This window comes from Brassica napus, chromosome C9 (genome assembly GCF_020379485.1).
Source record: "Brassica napus cultivar Da-Ae chromosome C9, Da-Ae, whole genome shotgun sequence".
NCBI classification, from domain to species: domain Eukaryota; kingdom Viridiplantae; phylum Streptophyta; class Magnoliopsida; order Brassicales; family Brassicaceae; genus Brassica; species Brassica napus.
In genome coordinates, this window is record NC_063452.1 from 26,442,365 (window position 1) to 26,459,765 (window position 17,401).

Genomic DNA, 17,401 nt, shown 5'->3' on the forward strand with positions numbered 1-17,401 from the left:
GGTTAAAACCATATCCTAGTTATCTTAAGGACAAGATGCATCAGATAAGGTGTTCCTTGTCACATAACCAAATGACCACTAGATATTATTATAACTCCAAACAAATCTCTTCTAACAATTATTCCAAGCAGCAGACAAAAATGGCTCAAGCAATGACTTCGATGGCTGGTTTACGTGGTGCGTCTCAGGCTCTCCAGACCAATGACTCAAACCGTCTGAGCATCTCTAGAGTCACGGTTGGGTCTAAGAGAACCGGGCTTGTGATCAGGGCTCAGCAGAACGAGTCGGTGCCGGAAAGTAGTCGCCGGTCAGTGATTGGGCTCGTTGCGGCTGGTTTAGTAGGTGGCTCGTTCGTTAAGTCTGCCGTCGCCGCTGAAGCTCTTGCTATTAAAGTTGGTCCTCCTCCACCTCCTTCCGGTGGTCTACGTAAGTAAAACTCTAATCGAATTAAGTTTCACACTTAAACCAAATAAATGTCCGGTTCAATCGGCGATTTTGGTTTAAAATTGATTTGGTATCTTGGTGTCTCAGTTCCTTAATTGTGTTAAAAAGGATATTTCACATTATCGTCGAAATACTTAATAATCCTGATATTTTCTGATTGGTTTAACCAAACAATTGTTGGTTTTAGGTTTACCGAAAAAGAGTCAAACCATTTAAACCAAATAAAAGTCCGGTTAATAGCCGGTTTATATATTAGTCGATTTGGTTTCTTCGTCTCTAACACCCTTAGTTGTAAAAATACGTACAGATCTATTTGGTAAGGTTTCGGTTTGCTTCGGTTTTGGGTTGTATCAAAATGTATCTGTGATTTTTAATTAAAAAGGATCTGAGTTTTGGTTCGTTTTACTATATTTCGGTTTGATTCAAATGCAATTTCGGTTCATTTATCGGTTCTTTAATTGATTGCGACTTTGACATGTGTGTGCGAGAGAGCAGCTGGAACAGATAACTCAGACCAAGCCAGAGACTTTTCACTGAAGTTGAAAGACAGGTTTTACATACAGCCATTGTCACCAACAGAAGCTGCAGCTAGGGCCAAAGAATCTGCTAAAGAGATCATCAACGTTAAGACTTTGATCGACAAAAAAGCTTGGCCGTACGTTCAAAACGATCTCCGTTTAAGAGCATCGTACCTCCGTTACGATCTTAACACCGTTATCTCCGCTAAGCCTAAGGAAGAGAAACAAAGCCTCAAAGAACTCACCGGCAAGCTCTTCCAAACCATCGACAACGTAAGTTATTTTTCTAGGGTTTTGTTTTCTACTCGTTTCTTGGTTAAGAAGTAATAGTTGTTTCTTATGTTTGGATTGATCTGAGATTGCTGTTTTCGTGATTTTTGTGTTTGTGGAAGCTGGACTATGCGGCGAGGTCAAAGAGCAGCCCGGATGCTGAGAAGTATTACTCAGAGACTGTCTCGAGTTTGAACAATGTTCTTGCCAAGATTGGTTAAGGAAGAAAGATTTGCTCCGTAATGTATTGTTGTTTTTATTACTATCCAAGTACTATTGTCTTTCTCCTGCTCTTTCTTTCTAATCAAATTGCTTATATCTAATTTCAGTTTTAGCAAAGTAAACATAGAATCAATTCTTGGTCTGTTTTATTTTACAATTGAATTAGACCAATTGAATTTATCAACGAAAAAATAACGACAACGAACAATATAATTTGAAATACTATATAGTCAAGGTAAGTGTGATTAGGTCAAATGGTTGACACTTAAACCATTAAGCAAGTTTTTGTATATATATACTTGGTAATCGTTCACTTTTTTATCTTAGTTTTCTTCCTACTCCACGAAATATTCTAAACTGAAAATAAGATTTTGAATTAAAAACAATGTTTTTCAAAACAAGTTTTGGGGGGGGGGGGGGGGGGGGGGCGACGAGGAGATTAGACCATGGTCATGTCTTATAATACTATATTGATTTAGTATGAGATTAGACAACTTAACCAAATACGTCAATTAAATAATAATGGAGTATATGGTTAAGGAGTCAAAGATGACATAAGCATTCATATTAATTTACTAAAGAAGATTTGGGAACATTTCAAAAGTAAAATGAAGACAAGGCCTAAATCCCAAGATAATTCGATTGGGTGGTATGACTTAATCCGCACAAAACGTACGTTATCTATTAATTAATCGTATTTGAATGTCAACATTTGACTTTATTAATATTTATTTCGATCTCTTTCCCCTTTTGCTTCATTTGTTAACACCAGACCAAACTATGTTCTCGACAGGTTTGTGAATTACTTTTAAAATCCTTTTTTTTTTTGTTTAACAAAATCCTTTTTCTTTCGCACAAAAAGGTTTTTTCAAATGATTATGTCCAGTATTCAAATCAACATATATCGAGGGGATTGGTTTGGGTCGTAGTTACTCATGACAGCCAAAATTTAGTTTAGAACTATATATGTCAACCAATCGAGTTTTTCTTTTTTTTAAGAAGTTACAGCAAAAAAATCTTTGCAAAATCAAAATATAGCTGTAAATAGCTTTATTTTAGAACAAAAAATTAGTGATTTAAAAAGTTACAGCAATGAAAAATACAACAAATAAATCTACAGATTAAATTCTAAAGCAAAAAAAATAAAGCTACAGTCTTTACGAATCATCTCCTAAAAAAACTATAAATAGATTCAAATCGGTAATTTTCTCTTGTTCATGATTGTAATTATTTTGTGCACTTTTTATAAATTAGGACAAAACCAAATAAATCCCCATGCATGAAGTACGTTTTTTTTTTTAAAAAAGCATGAAGTAAGCTACCTAACCAATTTTATAAAAATCCAAATATATCCTCTTTTATGTTTCTTTATCCAATTCCTTTCAAATATCAGTTTTTTTTTTCAAATCCTTCCAAAAGGGTAGCTATTTGTGTATTTATTAAATAATAAAACTTGTTCAACGTGGACTTTAGTTTAGTCTATACATTAGGGGATCAAAATATGCAAAAAATCTGTCTTTTTTTTTAAAAAGAGAATGATTTGCATTTCTGGGTGTGTATATATGTGTTTCAATACGCTTAGATTTTAAATACAACCTTATTAGGCATATTTTACAAAACCAATTTTTTATTGTTGTTGTAATGGAAAATGCCTTTTTTAATCATATAACTAAACGTAAACACAAACATAGATAAGAATAATCTTAACATTTTAACCCAAAAAAACATTTATAATAAGTCCAATAAGATACGTGCTTTTCCATTATCATCAATAGTTTAAGATATGGTTAAGGGGGTAGCTACTAGCTAATTAGTTGATCATGATTATATTTCCTTTAAACTATAGTTTGAAATGTATTCATGCGTCATACCTACATATATAAATAGAAGATGTAACCCACATCATATCTAATGCAACTTCTATCATTTCCAAAGTAAGCAAGACCAACTACAATTAAGAACATGACGGGAGAGTTTGAGATGGCCGGCACTTGGTGGAGTTCGCCAATAAACACCGCCACCTCCGTATTCTCCGGCTACTCGCTGCCACGTCCCACTGAGAGTAGCCTCGACATCACAGATTTCGGGTGGCAAAACTTCGACAACAAAACCAACGATCACAATGATGATTTTATGAACATGTAAGTCCACATGTATACGTATCGATGTTAATTTACATATTGCCATTGGACTTTCTTTGATCCTTTTTTCTTGTTTGAAGGCATAACAGTTTCTTCGAAGGATTATTCGATCCTAATGAGCAATTATTGTCAGATTCTTGGCCTAAAACTACAATTTCCGCGAAATCAGAGCTACTCGAAAGCTTTCCATTCTTAGATAACATATTCCTGATTGATTCAGAAGCTCATGATCAGATCAAAGATCATAAGTCTTTGGAGCAAACTACACAAGATTGCATGAATCTTACTTCAAAGGCACGTAACTATACTAACAGGAATAAAAACCTACGTAATTTTTTTGACTAATATTAGAGTTGCCAATTAACAAAAAACTAATCTTTCAGAGGAGTGAAAGGACTGAAGAGTTAAAAGAGAACAACGATGAAAATTCACAACGATTATTAAAAAGGTCAAGAATTGATACATTATCTCCATTGCCAAGCTTCAAAGTTCGTAAAGAAAAACTTGGTGATCGAGTCACTGCGCTTCAGCAACTGGTTTCACCATTTGGCAAGGTAGTTAAATTATATGAATTTATTTAATTTTGACATATTATTTCTTCTAAACTCAAAAGATTTTAACATTTTACCCAAAAAAAACTCAGAAGATTGTGTATATGTACAGACAGATACGGCTTCGGTCCTCAACGAAGCTGTTGAGTACATCAAGTTTCTTCAAGAACAAGTCACTGTAAGTTTCAGATTCTTGATTTTCATGTGCTGTCATAATAAAATCAATAAATTTTTATAAAAATATTACATGTATTTAATAGGTGTTGAGTAATCCAGACCAGAACACCAGAGGATCTGTTCAACAACAGCAGGTACTTTAAACTGTTTACAACTTAACAACTCTTTCTTTGTCATTTTGCTTGTGATATCAAGAATCTTTTCAAGAACTAATCATTATACCAACTAATGATTTTTCATTGATTAATTAATAGTGTTCAGACAAGAAATCTATCAGCAGTTCTCAAGAAGAAGAAGAATGTAGTTCAAGAAGACACCTAGACCTAGCGAGCCGTGGCCTATGTCTGATGCCGATCTCAGCTTCATATCCAGTGGCTGCAGCCGCGGCTTCTGCTGCAGAGATGAACACATCTGACTTCTGGAATCTTACATTCGCGATGAACTTGTAAATTAGACAGATACATAAACAAAAATTAAAGCTCTCTTTGGGATATATCTTGTAAAGTTTAATGTTTCTTTTATGCAGTGTAAATGTCCTGTAATACTGCAAGGCCTATATTGTTTGTATGCATTTTACAGATACTTTTAGTTTATACTTTTTCCAAATGAATACAAAAGCGTAAGTATTTTAAGCAAAGTAGTTATAACTGAACGTTAACGCTAGAAGTCTATTTTGCGTTTGACTTTTTCCACATCTCTATAACTAATGAATAGCTGAACATGTTTAAATTTCAATAGAGTGATTTTTTTTTTCTTCTCTCTTTCATATGCATGCAAATGATGTGAACACATAAATTGCGTTGAAAACATTCAGTTCCAACCGTTTCGTTTGCGGTTGTTAGATACTGAGCGACGACCTGCAAATTAATGTTGTATGTTTTGCGCGATTCCAGTTAGAAACTCAAAAGTTATTATAAAGGAGATGATCTGGTTTATTTATGAAGAAATGCTTAAACATGTTCGTTGATACAACAACTCTTAATTAATAAACGATAACTAGCTAGAGAGAAACACTCCTAAATTAACCAAAACTAAAAGGGAGAAACCCATGACTAGAGAGAAACCCTCTTAAATTAACACACCTGCTTATCTATTTTTCTTCCTCAAATCAAGCTCTCACAAAATAATAATAATAATAATAATAATTATTATTATTATTATGTTATTGCATATGCGAGAAAATAGTGTAAAAACGAATGAATAGACAAAAAAGTATACAAAAAAGTAAACAATTCAAAAAAGTAAACAATCCACAAACCAAAAAAAAAAATTTTTTAGTTGGAGGCTGAAATTATATTTTCGGACATTAGGAGAAGAAAGACACAATATATAAATAAAAATATCAAAATTTGAAAATCTTAACACTAACGGACACAAGGGTCAAAGTACAATTAAAGTGACTAAACTGAAAACCACATTGCATATAAAACAAACTCTATACTATTTATAGCAGAGTCATAAAAGATTTATAAAGGCATATCAACAATGATAATAAAGAGAGTTTATTGTGAAGAAACATGTGCTTGTTTAGTGCTAAAAGTAGAAAGAAAGAACATTGTGCATGTATATGACGTTTTTTCTTCGACTATTTTTGTTCAATTTGTGCAGTTGGGCTACTGTTTAATTTGAAATAGTACATAAAAACGTGAAAAGAACAAGACGACACAGAGATGATTCTGATCTCTATCTCCGCCTCCTTGGTAAATAATGCTTCACATCTTGGATCTTACTTGCTGAACAAGTTCCCTTCTCAAGATTTTACCAGCAGCAGATTTTGGGACGGTGCTAATGAAGCTCACTCTCCTTAATCTTTTGTAAGGAGCAACCTAATGAAAGCAAACAAAAATGGTTAAGAGCAAACACATGGATACAAATTGATTCTAAAGACTTGAGTCTTAACCTGTTTGGCTATGAACTTTTGAATATCTTCCTCTGTTATTGAGCTATTTGGTGACCGTACAACAAATGCTATTGGAACTTCACCTGCCTCTTCATCAGGTAACCTGCAACATATATACACACATGTTAATAAATGTTTTCGAGCAAAAGATTATTGAGATGTGAATAAATGACTCACGGGATAACGACAGCATCGAGTATCTCAGGATGAGATACAAGTAGACCTTCTAGTTCAGCTGGAGCAACCTGGAAGCCTTTGTATTTGATAAGCTCTTTGAGTCTATCAACAACGAAAAGGTTACCATCTTCATTGAAGTAACCAAGATCTCCTGTATGTACCCAACCTTTCCTATCTATTGTTTCTTTAGTTGCCTGAGGGTTATTGAAATAACCTGAAAAGAGAGAAAGTTGGTTCACAAGATTTTCACACAAAACAAAGAATATAAAGAAACACTAACCTTTCATCATGTTAGGGCCTCGAACCCATATCTCCCCTTGTTGATTAGGAGGTTGAGGCTTTCCAGATTCTACACTCACTATCTGAGCTTCAATACCAGGAGCAAGCATTCCAGCTGAACCAGAGTTCCTTTTCCCGAGCCTCGGGTCCTCCACAGAGACTATCCCACACGTTTCCGTCATTCCATAGCCCTGAAGAAACCACAAAACACCTCTTATGCATCACTCAAACAATCATCAATGACAAGGGATTTAAGAACTATGCTAACCAGGCCTGCGGTAACCGAACCAAACCAAATTAACTAAAATCCGAACCAAAATAACGAAACCGAACTTAACTGATTTTTTTTTTTTGAAAATTTTAACCAATTTAAACCGAAGTTTAACCGAATTCGAAAACTTCGGTAGAAATGTTTGAAACTGAACTAACCAAAAACCGAATCAAAAATTTCCGGTTCCATTCGGAGAGTTTTCATCCAAATCAAACTAACTGAATTCAGAACTAACCAAAACCCGAACTAACCGAACCTCCATGCCTAATGCTAACTTCTAAGTGTATTAGAAACACAGAGAGCTAGTTTATTTTACCTGCATGAGGACAACACTAGGGATGTTTTTTCCACACTCTTCCATCAAATCTTTCCCAAGAGGAGCAGCTCCCGATCCAATATACTTAAGCGAAGAAAGATCATACTTTTTCACAACACTCTGCTTAGCAAGAGCAAGAAACACAGGAGGAACAACCCAAAGCTGAGTGACTCTATACCTCTCAATATTCTTAAGAAGCAACTCAAGCTCGAACCTCGCCATAGAGACCAAAGCGTTCCCTCTCTGAAGCTGCGAGTAAGCAATCACAGCGAGACCAAACACATGAAACAGGGGAAGAAAACACAAGAACACGCCGTGGTACTCTCCCATAAGATCCTGATCCATCGTCACCATCAGAGACGCCGCAATGAAGTTCCCGTGAGTCAACTCGACGCCTTTGCTTATCCCCGTGGTCCCCGACGAATACAAGAGTGCAGCTGTGTCCGTTTGCTTGATCGCGGCGACGGGGAGATCTGAAACTTGGTCGGAGAGCTCCATCACGTTCTTGAAAGTGAGGATCTTTGAGTTTGAATCAAGACTCTCGTTACATGTTCCGAGGAGAACCACGGGGAGGTTAAAGTCCTTGACTTTATCGAAGAGCTGCTCGACGGAGATGATGAGCTTCGGGTTCGAGTCCTTGATCTGCTTTGAGACCTCGTTGGTGGTGTAGAGAGGATTCGCGGTGGTGAAAACGGCGCCGATGGCGGAGACGGCGAGGAAGCAGAGAGGGAACTGGTACGAGTTCGGGGCGAAGATTAAAACGACGTCGTTTTGGCGGATGCCCAGACGGAGAAACCCGTGCGCGAGTCTAGCGACGGAGGATTTGAGGTCGGAGAAGGATAAGGAGTCGCCGGAGTCGGAGTCGATGATGGCTGGTTTCGAAGGGTAAGAGGAGGAGGAGTTGCGGAAGAGGAAAGAGACTAAGGAGGTGTTGGGGTCTTTGGGGAGGACGAGGGGAGGACGGAGTGATCGGTAAATGCCGTCTCTGCCGTACCCGGATTTCTCCATTTCTTGTTCAGATCTAATAAGAGAGAGGATAAGGGATGAATGATGATGTTTCAAGATTAAAACAAAAAGTCAATATGATTCTGACTCGTCCACGTAACCGTCCAACTGGTCAAAATGTTGTTTATGTAGTTTACGTCCTAAAATGGCAACTAGTTCGTGTTTAAGCCAACCACTATCTTTTTCTTTTGGGATAAACTTTTGTAGTGGGGCTGAGACTGAGAGTTAATAAGTGGACCGAGAATTCAAATCCCAAGGCTGACCAGATCGAGTTGGTTCTAAAAGGTTATAAAGGAATGGATTTTTTTTTTTTTGGAACACATGAATTTATTTATTTTTGTTCAAAACACATGACTGAAATTTTTTTTTTTTCAACAATCACATGAATTTTTTTTTTGTTCAAAACACATGAATGAAATTTAATGTTGGGATATTTTAAGTAAATCCAGTAATCTCAATCCGCACAGAAACTGAATCATTATTCCAAAAATCTATTATCTTTTTTTTTTTAGGTTGTCTAATATAGGGTAAAATGGATATTGTAAAACATTTTTAAATAGTTTGAGTCGTTTTTTATACCACAATTTTTTGGTTAACTTCTAATATTTAGATAACTAGGTGGTTTGCCCGCATATGCGGGCATAATTTTCTTTTGAACATGTATTGGTTATATTTTATTAATTTGAAAATAATCATAATAAATTATTAGTATGTTCTTAAAAGTTTTAAAAACATCAAATTTTTATATATGGTAAAAAATTTCATACAAAATATATATGCTTATTATTGTGTTGAAATTTTAAAAGCACTCGCATATTTGAAATATTTTAGAAAATATATGTATACAAATGTTTTTGATTGATTAATATGTAATTGTAAAAAAAAATTATATCTTAATTATTAAATTTTATAATTAAAAATATTATTTCCAGATAACAACACAATATATATAAGATTTATCTTTTGATTTTGACACTATTAATTCATAATCTAATATAACATATAAATCTAATATTATTAACTTTAAATTCGTTTTTAATTATATAATAGATTATATATATATAAATTTATTAAGGGTATAAACGATATTAACCGCTCTAACTTTTAACGTGAGAGCTCCGTTGCGAAAATTTACTTCGCAAATAATAGTATAGATTTTAGTAGATTCTTAATGGAGTTTTCAAGTAGATATTTTTTGAATATTTTTGGATAAATTTTTGAAATCCCCAATGGTTTTGGATATCAGATAAAATTCAGTCTCAACAAAATCAGAAATGACCGAACCAAGCCTGACTCAAAAATTAAAAAATATAGTGGAATGAAATTTGCCAATGTTATCTTGGAAACTTTTAACAAAATCTAATTTGAACATGAACGGATATCCGAATACACATTCTAGCCTACGATTATACACCTTTTCTCGTGGCTAACTTTAAAAATTTTAATGTATCAAAGGTTTTCTTGGTATCATTAAATATTAATAGATAAAAGTTGACAATGAAATAACTGGAATAAGTAATATGAACAAAGAAAAAAAAAAAAAAGTGTATGCATTGAGTCTTGTATTATTATTTCACTTTCTGTGAGTTGTGTGTTTAATTTGAAACAGTAGAGAAAAAAGGAAGACAACACAGAAATTCTGATGTGTTCTTCGGTAATAGAAGATTATTTTTTTTTTGAATATAATATTAAATTTATTCAAAGAAAATACTTTTGTACATCCTATGTGTAACGTTTCTGTTTTAAAGATATAAAAGAGCTATGGAACTCATAACAAAACAAGCACGTCCTTTAAGTTTGTGATGCAAACTAGAGCTGCAGTAAACCTTCAAACTTTTGGTTCCTCTGCGCAAAGACTAAAGAACATTTGTTCCTCACTTGACGTTCAATAAATCTGATCAAAGATGCAGAAGGCGTAGGAGATGAGCCATGACGTCTCTCGTTCCTTTCCCTCCAAATCGAGTGCAGAGACGTTTGTAAAACATAGCGCACAAGAAAACGAGCCCGACATTCCAAAGTATTGCTCACAAGCAGATGAATGATTCCATCCCAATCCTTGTGAAGTGTTGTTGTAGAAGTCCTCTTGTTAGCTTGGTCCACACTACCGCTGTGTACGGACACTCGAAGAAGAGATGATTATGAGATTCAATCCCATGTTGACAAAAGATACAGGCTGGATCGATGTTCAAATTCCAAGCAACCATACGATCCCCGGTTGTTAATATGTTGTGCAGCAGAGCTAGCCATGTGAAGAATGCATCCTTCGGCGTTGCGTATTGGAACCAAACCCCTGCATACCAGTAAACTGTTGGGGCAGCTTGGCGAATTAGGTGCCATGTTCTCTTTGTACTGAACATATGCTTATAAACTCCTTCTTTTTGCTTCCACAAAGGAATGTCCTCTGTATCGACAAACTTCAATCTCTGGTTTTCCATGATTACTTCAATCTGAGTCGTAGAGGCGCCCCATATCCGACCATGTATCATGCCAAAAGGAAGTTGATCTACCATTCTTAACTTCCATTCCATGGAAAGTCTTGGCTTTATCTCTATACTTTAACAATTTGCGCCACATCCAGGATCCCAGGGAAGTGTTTTCTTTTACTGACCAGAAAGTACCTTGCCGTATCAAATACGTATGAACCCATCTGACCCATAAGGAGTTGTGCTGCGAGGTTAGTCGCCATATAAGCTTCAGACTGCTTACCATGTTTGCTTCTTTCAGAGTCCTAAACCCCAAACCTCCTTCTTCCTTCGGTAAGCATACTATATCCCACGAAATTTTTGCTTTTTTCGAACTCAAAACAGGCCCTGACCATAAGAAAGCAGAGCATATGCCGTTGGTTTCTTTTATGCATTCTTCCGGAAGAATGAAAGAAGACATCCAGAAGTTGGCGATGCTCATAAGAACAGAGACTATTAACTGAAAACGACCAGCCATTGACAAGAAACGATTGGTCCAATGACTAATCCGTCTCCTGATTTGCTCTATAAGGAGCTTGTAATCTTGACTTCCCATTCTCTTGGTCAACAACGGAAGCCCAAGGTAACGGACCGGAAGTTGTCCTGAAGCAAATTGATACTGCGCTTGAACGCTTTGCACTGTTGTATCTTGGTGACCAGCATAGTAGATCGCTGATTTTTTCATACTGATCTTGAGTCTCGATATCTCTGCAAAACGATCAAAGACCCCAACTATGCTGTCTATAGATCGTACTGTCCCATTAGTGAACACCAGTATATCATCAGTAAAACTCAAATGAGTGAGACCAAGGTTTTTACATTTCGGGTGGTATCCAATATTTTCCTCGACAGCTGCTTTATCCAGAAGCTTTGCGAGGACATTTATGCTAATGACGAAAAGGTATGGCGACAAAGCGCAACCTTGTCTGAGCCCCCTCTTACTCTGAAAATATCCAGCTAATTCTCCATTCAACTGAACCGAGAAAGAGGCTGTCGTTATACAGAGAGTAATCCAATGAATAAATTTCTGAGGGAAATTCATCGCCGCCAATGTATTGAGTAGGAACTGCCACTGAATAGAGTCAAAAGCTTTCGATATGTCAATCTTGATTGCGCATCGGCGAGATATTGAATCTTTGTGATAGTCCTTGACAAGCTCAGTTGCCAGAAGAAAGTTCTCTAGGAGCAATCGGTCCATGACAAATGCGGACTGATTCAGACTTATGAACTCCGGTAAGGTTCCTTTGAGTCGATTAGCAATAATCTTTGAGATTACTTTATAGATAACATTGCAGCAAGAAATAGGCCGGTAGTCTTTCATATGCCGCGCCTCTAGAGTTTTTGGAATTAAAGCCAGAATCGTTGTGTTTATACCCTTTGGTAAAAAACCTTTCTCAAAGAACGGCTGAATAGAAGAATCTTCTTCTTCACATCTTGGATCTAACTTGCTGAACAAGTTCTCTTCTCAAGAGTTTACCAGCAGCAGTTTTTGGAACACTGCTAACAAAGCTCACTCTTCGTAGTCTTTTATAAGGAGCAACCTAACGAAAGCCAAAAATAGTTGATTTTGAGCTTTGGAGAAGAAAGAAAACAAACACATGGATACAAATTGATTCTAAAGACTTGAGTCTACCTGTTTGGCTATGACCTTTTGAATATCTTCCTCTGTTATCAAGCTCTTTGGTGACCGGACAACAAATGCAATTGGAACTTCACCAGCGTACACATCAGGGAACCTTCAGCGTTAACATATACATATATAAACATGTTTGGGACAGTGAAAAAACTTGGTATTGAATAGTGATTCACGGGATAACAATTGCGCTAGTAATTCAGGATGGGATACAAGAAGACCTTCTAGCTCAGCTGGTGCAACCTAGATACATACCAAACCATTCGTTAATGATTCCACAAGTGAGAAGAAATTAAAAAGAGAGCGTTAGGAGATGAAAGTGAAACCTGGAAGCCGTTGCATTTTATAAGCTCTTTGATTCGTTCAACGATAAAAAGGTTAATTACCATCCTCGTTAATGTATCCAAGATCTTCGGTATGTACCCAACCATTTCGATCTATAGTTTCTTTAGTTGCCTCAGGGTTATTGAGATAACCTGAAACATAATTTCGTTTACATGATTTTCTAATGCAAGGATATATATAGTTATGAAATGTTTTCACACCTTAAGTTTCAAAATAATAAATGTTTTCGCACCGTTCATCATGTTAGGGCCTCGAACCCATATCTCGCCTTGTTGATTCGGAGGTTGAGGTTGTCCAGATTTGACACTGACCACCTGAGCTTTGATACCTGAAGCAAGCGTCCCAGCTGAACCAGAGTTTCTTTTCCCGCGTCTTGGGTCTTCCATAGAGACTATTCCACACGTTTCAGTCATTGCGTAGCCCTAAAGTAATCACAAAACATCTCTTTGTCAATAATTCAAATAACCATCCCAGAGAAATTCACTATGCTATCTTCAGTAATACATTTTGGCTTGGGTCCCTACGTGCAAAACATCATTGGGTTAGCTAAACATCTAACCTTAGTCTATTTGAAAATCCTATTTGAAACTCAGACCAAGCTAAAAGGAACTTATATGAAATTGTTATTAGATTCAAGAAATGAAAATCTCAATGCACCTGTAAAAATAGGATTAAGATAACTCAGACCTAGCTAATTTTTTTTTTAATTAACATAATCACATTTAGTAAAACTGATTGTCCACCCAATTATAACCTAAATCCGATCCTTATTCCTTACACGTAAACCATGAAACACATTTTTCCTAAAACCACAACGATGCATCTCTCTTTTTCTAAAATTAGTGTTCATAGAAAGTGAGTCATGGTTCGCTTTCAATACGACAAATCGATCTGAGGAAGTTTTCTAAGATGAGTACTTGCGGTTCCCTTTTAGGACGACATATCGAGTCCAAAAAATCAATCGGTTGAATTCTGACAAGGTGCTGTTGTGAGATATATGACCACATATAAGGAATAAGGGTCAAATTAAATTTTTTCTTGGATGGACAATCAATTTTGCTAAACAAAATGTAATTTGGTTAGTTTGAAAAAAATTGTGAAAAATTGAATAGTTTAATGGCAAATAAGTTTGGATGTACTGCATGGTGTTGCTAGTGGTACTGGTAGATGAAGAAAATTGTTGTTAATCCTTCTAAAATGGCAACTAGTACATGTCTAATCTCTTAACCAACCATGTAAACAGTTTTTTTTTTTCTTTTTGGGTGATTCCATATATCAGAAGAAATTAATCTGAATAGAATCGAACAAGAACCGAATCTGATTTAGAAAATAATAAATTAAAACTTATGAATGATGTATCAATTTTTTTCTTTTTAAAACAAATCCTGAGCTGAATCCGAATGGACATCCTAATCTATAATTAGACCTTTTATCATGGGCTAACTTTAAGAAATTTAACATCAAAGTGGTTTTATTAAAAAACAAGAGTTGACAATGAAATAACTGGAAATAAGTAATATGGAAAAAGATAAATGCATGCGTTGATTCTTGGATTATTATTTCACTTTATAGTGAGTTGTGTGTTTAATTTGAAATAGTAGAGAAAAGAGGAAGACAAGGCAGCGATTCTGATATGTGTTCTTCGGTACAGAAGATTCTTCTTCACATCTTGGATCTTACTTGCTCCCGAAGTTCTCTTCTCAAGAGTTTACCAGCTAGAGATTTTGGAACACTGCTAACGAAGCTCACTCTTCGTAGTCTTTTATAAGGAGCAACCTTAATGCAAGCAAACAAAGAGAGTTGATTTAGCTTTGGAGAAGAAAGAAACAAACACATGGATACAAATTGATTTCTAAAGACTTGAGTTTAAGTTATTAAACCTGTTCGGCTATGAACTTTTGAATATCTTCCTCTGTTATCGTGGTATTCGGTGACCGTACAACAAATGCAATAGGAACTTCACCAGCATACACATCAGGGAACCTTCAACGTTAACATATACATATATAAACATGTTTAGTAAACTGAACAAACTTGGTATTGAACTGTAATCAATGACTCACGGGATAACGATAGCGTCTAGTAATTCAGGATGTGATACAAGAAGACCTTCTAGCTCAGCTGGTGCAACCTAGATATATATACATATCAAACCATTCGTAAAAATTTCATAAGTGAGAAGAAATTTAGAAGAGAGGGTTGGGAAATGAAAGTAAAACCTGGAAGCCGTTGCATTTGATAAGTTCTTTGAGTCGTTCAACAATGAAGAGGTTACCATCCTCGTTAATGTATCCAAGATCTCCGGTATGTACCCAACCATTCTCATCTATAGTTTCTTTATTAGCCTCAGGGTTGTTGAGATAACCTGAAACATAATTTGGCTTTACATGATTTTCAAGTGTACGGATATATATGTGTAGGTATAAAATGTTTTCAAACCTTTCATCATGTTAGGGCCTCGAACCCATATCTCGCCTTGTTGATTTGGAGGTTGAGGCTTTCCAGATTCTACACTGACCACCTGAGCTTCAATACCTGAAGCAAGCATCCCAGCTGAACCAGAGTTCCTTTTACCGCGTCTAGGGTCTTCCATAGAGACTATTCCACACGTTTCAGTCATTGCGTAACCCTAAAGTAATCACAAAACATCTCTTTGTCAATGATTCAAATAATCATCCCAGAGAAATTCACTATGTTATCTTCAGTTATACATTTTGGCTTGGTTCTCTACGTGCAAAAAACATCATTGGGTTAGCTAAACATCTAACTTAGTCTATTTGAAACTCAGAACTTATATGAAAGTGTTATTAGATTCAAGATATGAAAATCTCAATGCACCAGTAAAAATAGGATTAAGAAAACCGGATCAAGTAGAAAATATAGAATTTCTAAATGAAAATAGTTTGCCGGGTCTCGACAAGTACAAATAAGAATCTTACAGGTTGAGATTTATTCATTCACACAATCAATAAACAACCCTACAACTGATATTTTCAATCAATTTTTGGTACCTACTAGTCTTCTTTTTTTTTTTTGCTTTCTTCGAATTTATTTTGTAGATTTTCTCAACAGAAATTTGCGGATTTTCTCAACAGAGAGAGTAAGTTTTTTTTACCTGCATAAGCACAACATTAGGGATGTTTCTTGCACACTCCTCCATCGAATCTTTCCCAAGAGGAGCAGCTCCTGATCCAATGTACTTAAGCGAAGAAAGATCATACTTCTTCACAATACTTTGCTTGGCGAGAGCAAGGAACACAGGAGGAACAACCCAAAGCTGAGTGACTCTATACTTCTCAATATTCTTAAGAAGCCTCTCGAGATCGAATTTCGCCATGGAGACCACAGCGTTCCCTCTCTGAAGCTGAGCATAAGTAACCACACTCAACCCAAATACATGGAACATGGGAAGAAAACACAAGAACACACCGTGGTACTCTCCCATAAGATCTTGATCCATCGTCACCATCAAAGCCGTTGCTATGAAGTTCCCATGAGTCAGTTCCACGCCTTTGCTCATTCCCGTAGTTCCGGAGGAGTACAACAGTGCAGCTGTGTCCGATTGCTTGACGTCCACGCAAGGGAGATCCGAAACTGGCTCGGACAGCTCCATCACGTTGTTCAAAGGGAGGATCTTGGAACTCGAGTCAAGATCACTCTGACCGAGTAGGACAATGGGGAGATCAAAAGTCTTGACCTTGTCGAGCAGTTCTTGAACGGAGAAGATGATCTTCGGGTTACAGTCCTTGACCTGCTTCGAAACCTCGTTGACAGTGTAAGAAGGATTCACGGTGGTGAAAACGCCGCCGATGGCTGTTACGGCGAGGAAACAGAGAGGGAACCGGTGAGAGTTTGGTGCGAAGATCATCACGACGTCGTTTTTGCGGATGCCTAGACGGAGAAGCCCGTGTGCGAGTCTAGACACGGCGGCTTTGAGCTGAGAGAAGGACAAGGAGTCGCCGGTGTCGGAGTCAACGAGTGCAGGCTTTGTCGGGTAAGAAGAGGTGTTACCGAACAGGAAAGAGACTAAAGATGTGTTGGGATCTTTGGGAAGGACAAGGGTAGGACGAAGTGATCGGTAAATGCCGTCTCTGCCATAGCCGGAGTTCTCCATTTTTTCAGATCGAAGAGGAATGAGGAAGATTAGATGGAAAGTCTTTTCTTTATATTATGATTTCTCGACGTAGAAGTCGAATGTCTAACATGTTTTTTTTTGAGAAACGAATGTCTAACATGTTACGTTAGTATTTTTAATATTTGTTTTAGAATCAGTCATAATCATTTTCTCATGATTGCTAGCTTTAGTCTTTCTTTTATTTCTTCATTTGTCAACGGTTACTAAATTCTTAGTAAAATGAATATCTCGAGTACCCACCAGTTTTTTTTTTTACTTAAACTAGCAGTTTTTTTTATAACTGGGAGGTGATCCGGGTTTTTTACCCGACTAAACTCTCCAAATCGGGCGCAACATTAATTTGGTGATACCGAGAAATGGTGTAAACCTGCTTTCCCAACGAAAATTAAACTAAAAGCATAATAGAACCGACTCCAAATAATAGTAAAACACTAGAATGCACCATTGGTATAATGGAGATAGTTGGGTGATCTTTTTGCTTCTTCTCTTCTTTTTGCAGATCTTAGGGCATATTTATTGCAAGCTCTTAATAGCTTCCCTTAGTATTAAATAGAT

General features: G+C 36.4%; 3 protein-coding genes and 1 pseudogene across 4 annotated transcripts; 2 read left to right on the top strand and 2 right to left on the bottom strand.

The window, feature by feature from the left end:
- Positions 1-26: 26 nt before the first annotated feature.
- Positions 27-1,555, top strand: LOC106349077 (oxygen-evolving enhancer protein 3-2, chloroplastic-like). Its single transcript, XM_013788972.2, has 3 exons — positions 27-426; positions 940-1,235; positions 1,355-1,555. The coding sequence occupies exons 1-3, from the start codon at positions 36-38 to the stop codon at positions 1,451-1,453; spliced, it is 786 nt and encodes a 261-aa protein (XP_013644426.2). The 5' UTR covers positions 27-35; the 3' UTR covers positions 1,454-1,555.
- Positions 1,556-3,397: 1,842 nt separating this feature from the next.
- On the top strand, positions 3,398-5,984 carry LOC106350822 (annotated as a pseudogene).
- LOC106349076 (4-coumarate--CoA ligase-like 7) lies at positions 5,748-8,371 on the bottom strand. Its single transcript, XM_013788971.3, has 5 exons — positions 7,267-8,371; positions 6,681-6,870; positions 6,401-6,614; positions 6,224-6,326; positions 5,748-6,149 (listed from the first exon to the last, which is right to left on the bottom strand). Exons 1-5 carry the CDS (start codon positions 8,272-8,274, stop codon positions 6,036-6,038), a joined length of 1,629 nt encoding a protein of 542 aa, XP_013644425.2. The 5' UTR covers positions 8,275-8,371; the 3' UTR covers positions 5,748-6,035.
- A 3,774-nt stretch (positions 8,372-12,145) lies between these two features.
- LOC106349075 (4-coumarate--CoA ligase-like 7) lies at positions 12,146-17,078 on the bottom strand. Of its 2 annotated transcripts, none has more exons than XM_048768267.1 (6): positions 15,827-17,078; positions 15,151-15,340; positions 14,931-15,076; positions 14,775-14,842; positions 14,592-14,694; positions 12,146-12,274 (listed from the first exon to the last, which is right to left on the bottom strand). In XM_048768267.1, the coding sequence occupies exons 1-6, from the start codon at positions 16,823-16,825 to the stop codon at positions 12,161-12,163; spliced, it is 1,620 nt and encodes a 539-aa protein (XP_048624224.1). In that variant the 5' UTR covers positions 16,826-17,078; the 3' UTR covers positions 12,146-12,160. The 2 variants fall into 2 exon arrangements, with proteins under 2 accessions (XP_048624224.1, XP_013644423.1); XM_013788969.3 differs by lacking the exon at positions 12,146-12,274 and adding an exon at positions 14,145-14,487.
- Between the last annotated feature and the right edge of the window lie 323 nt (positions 17,079-17,401).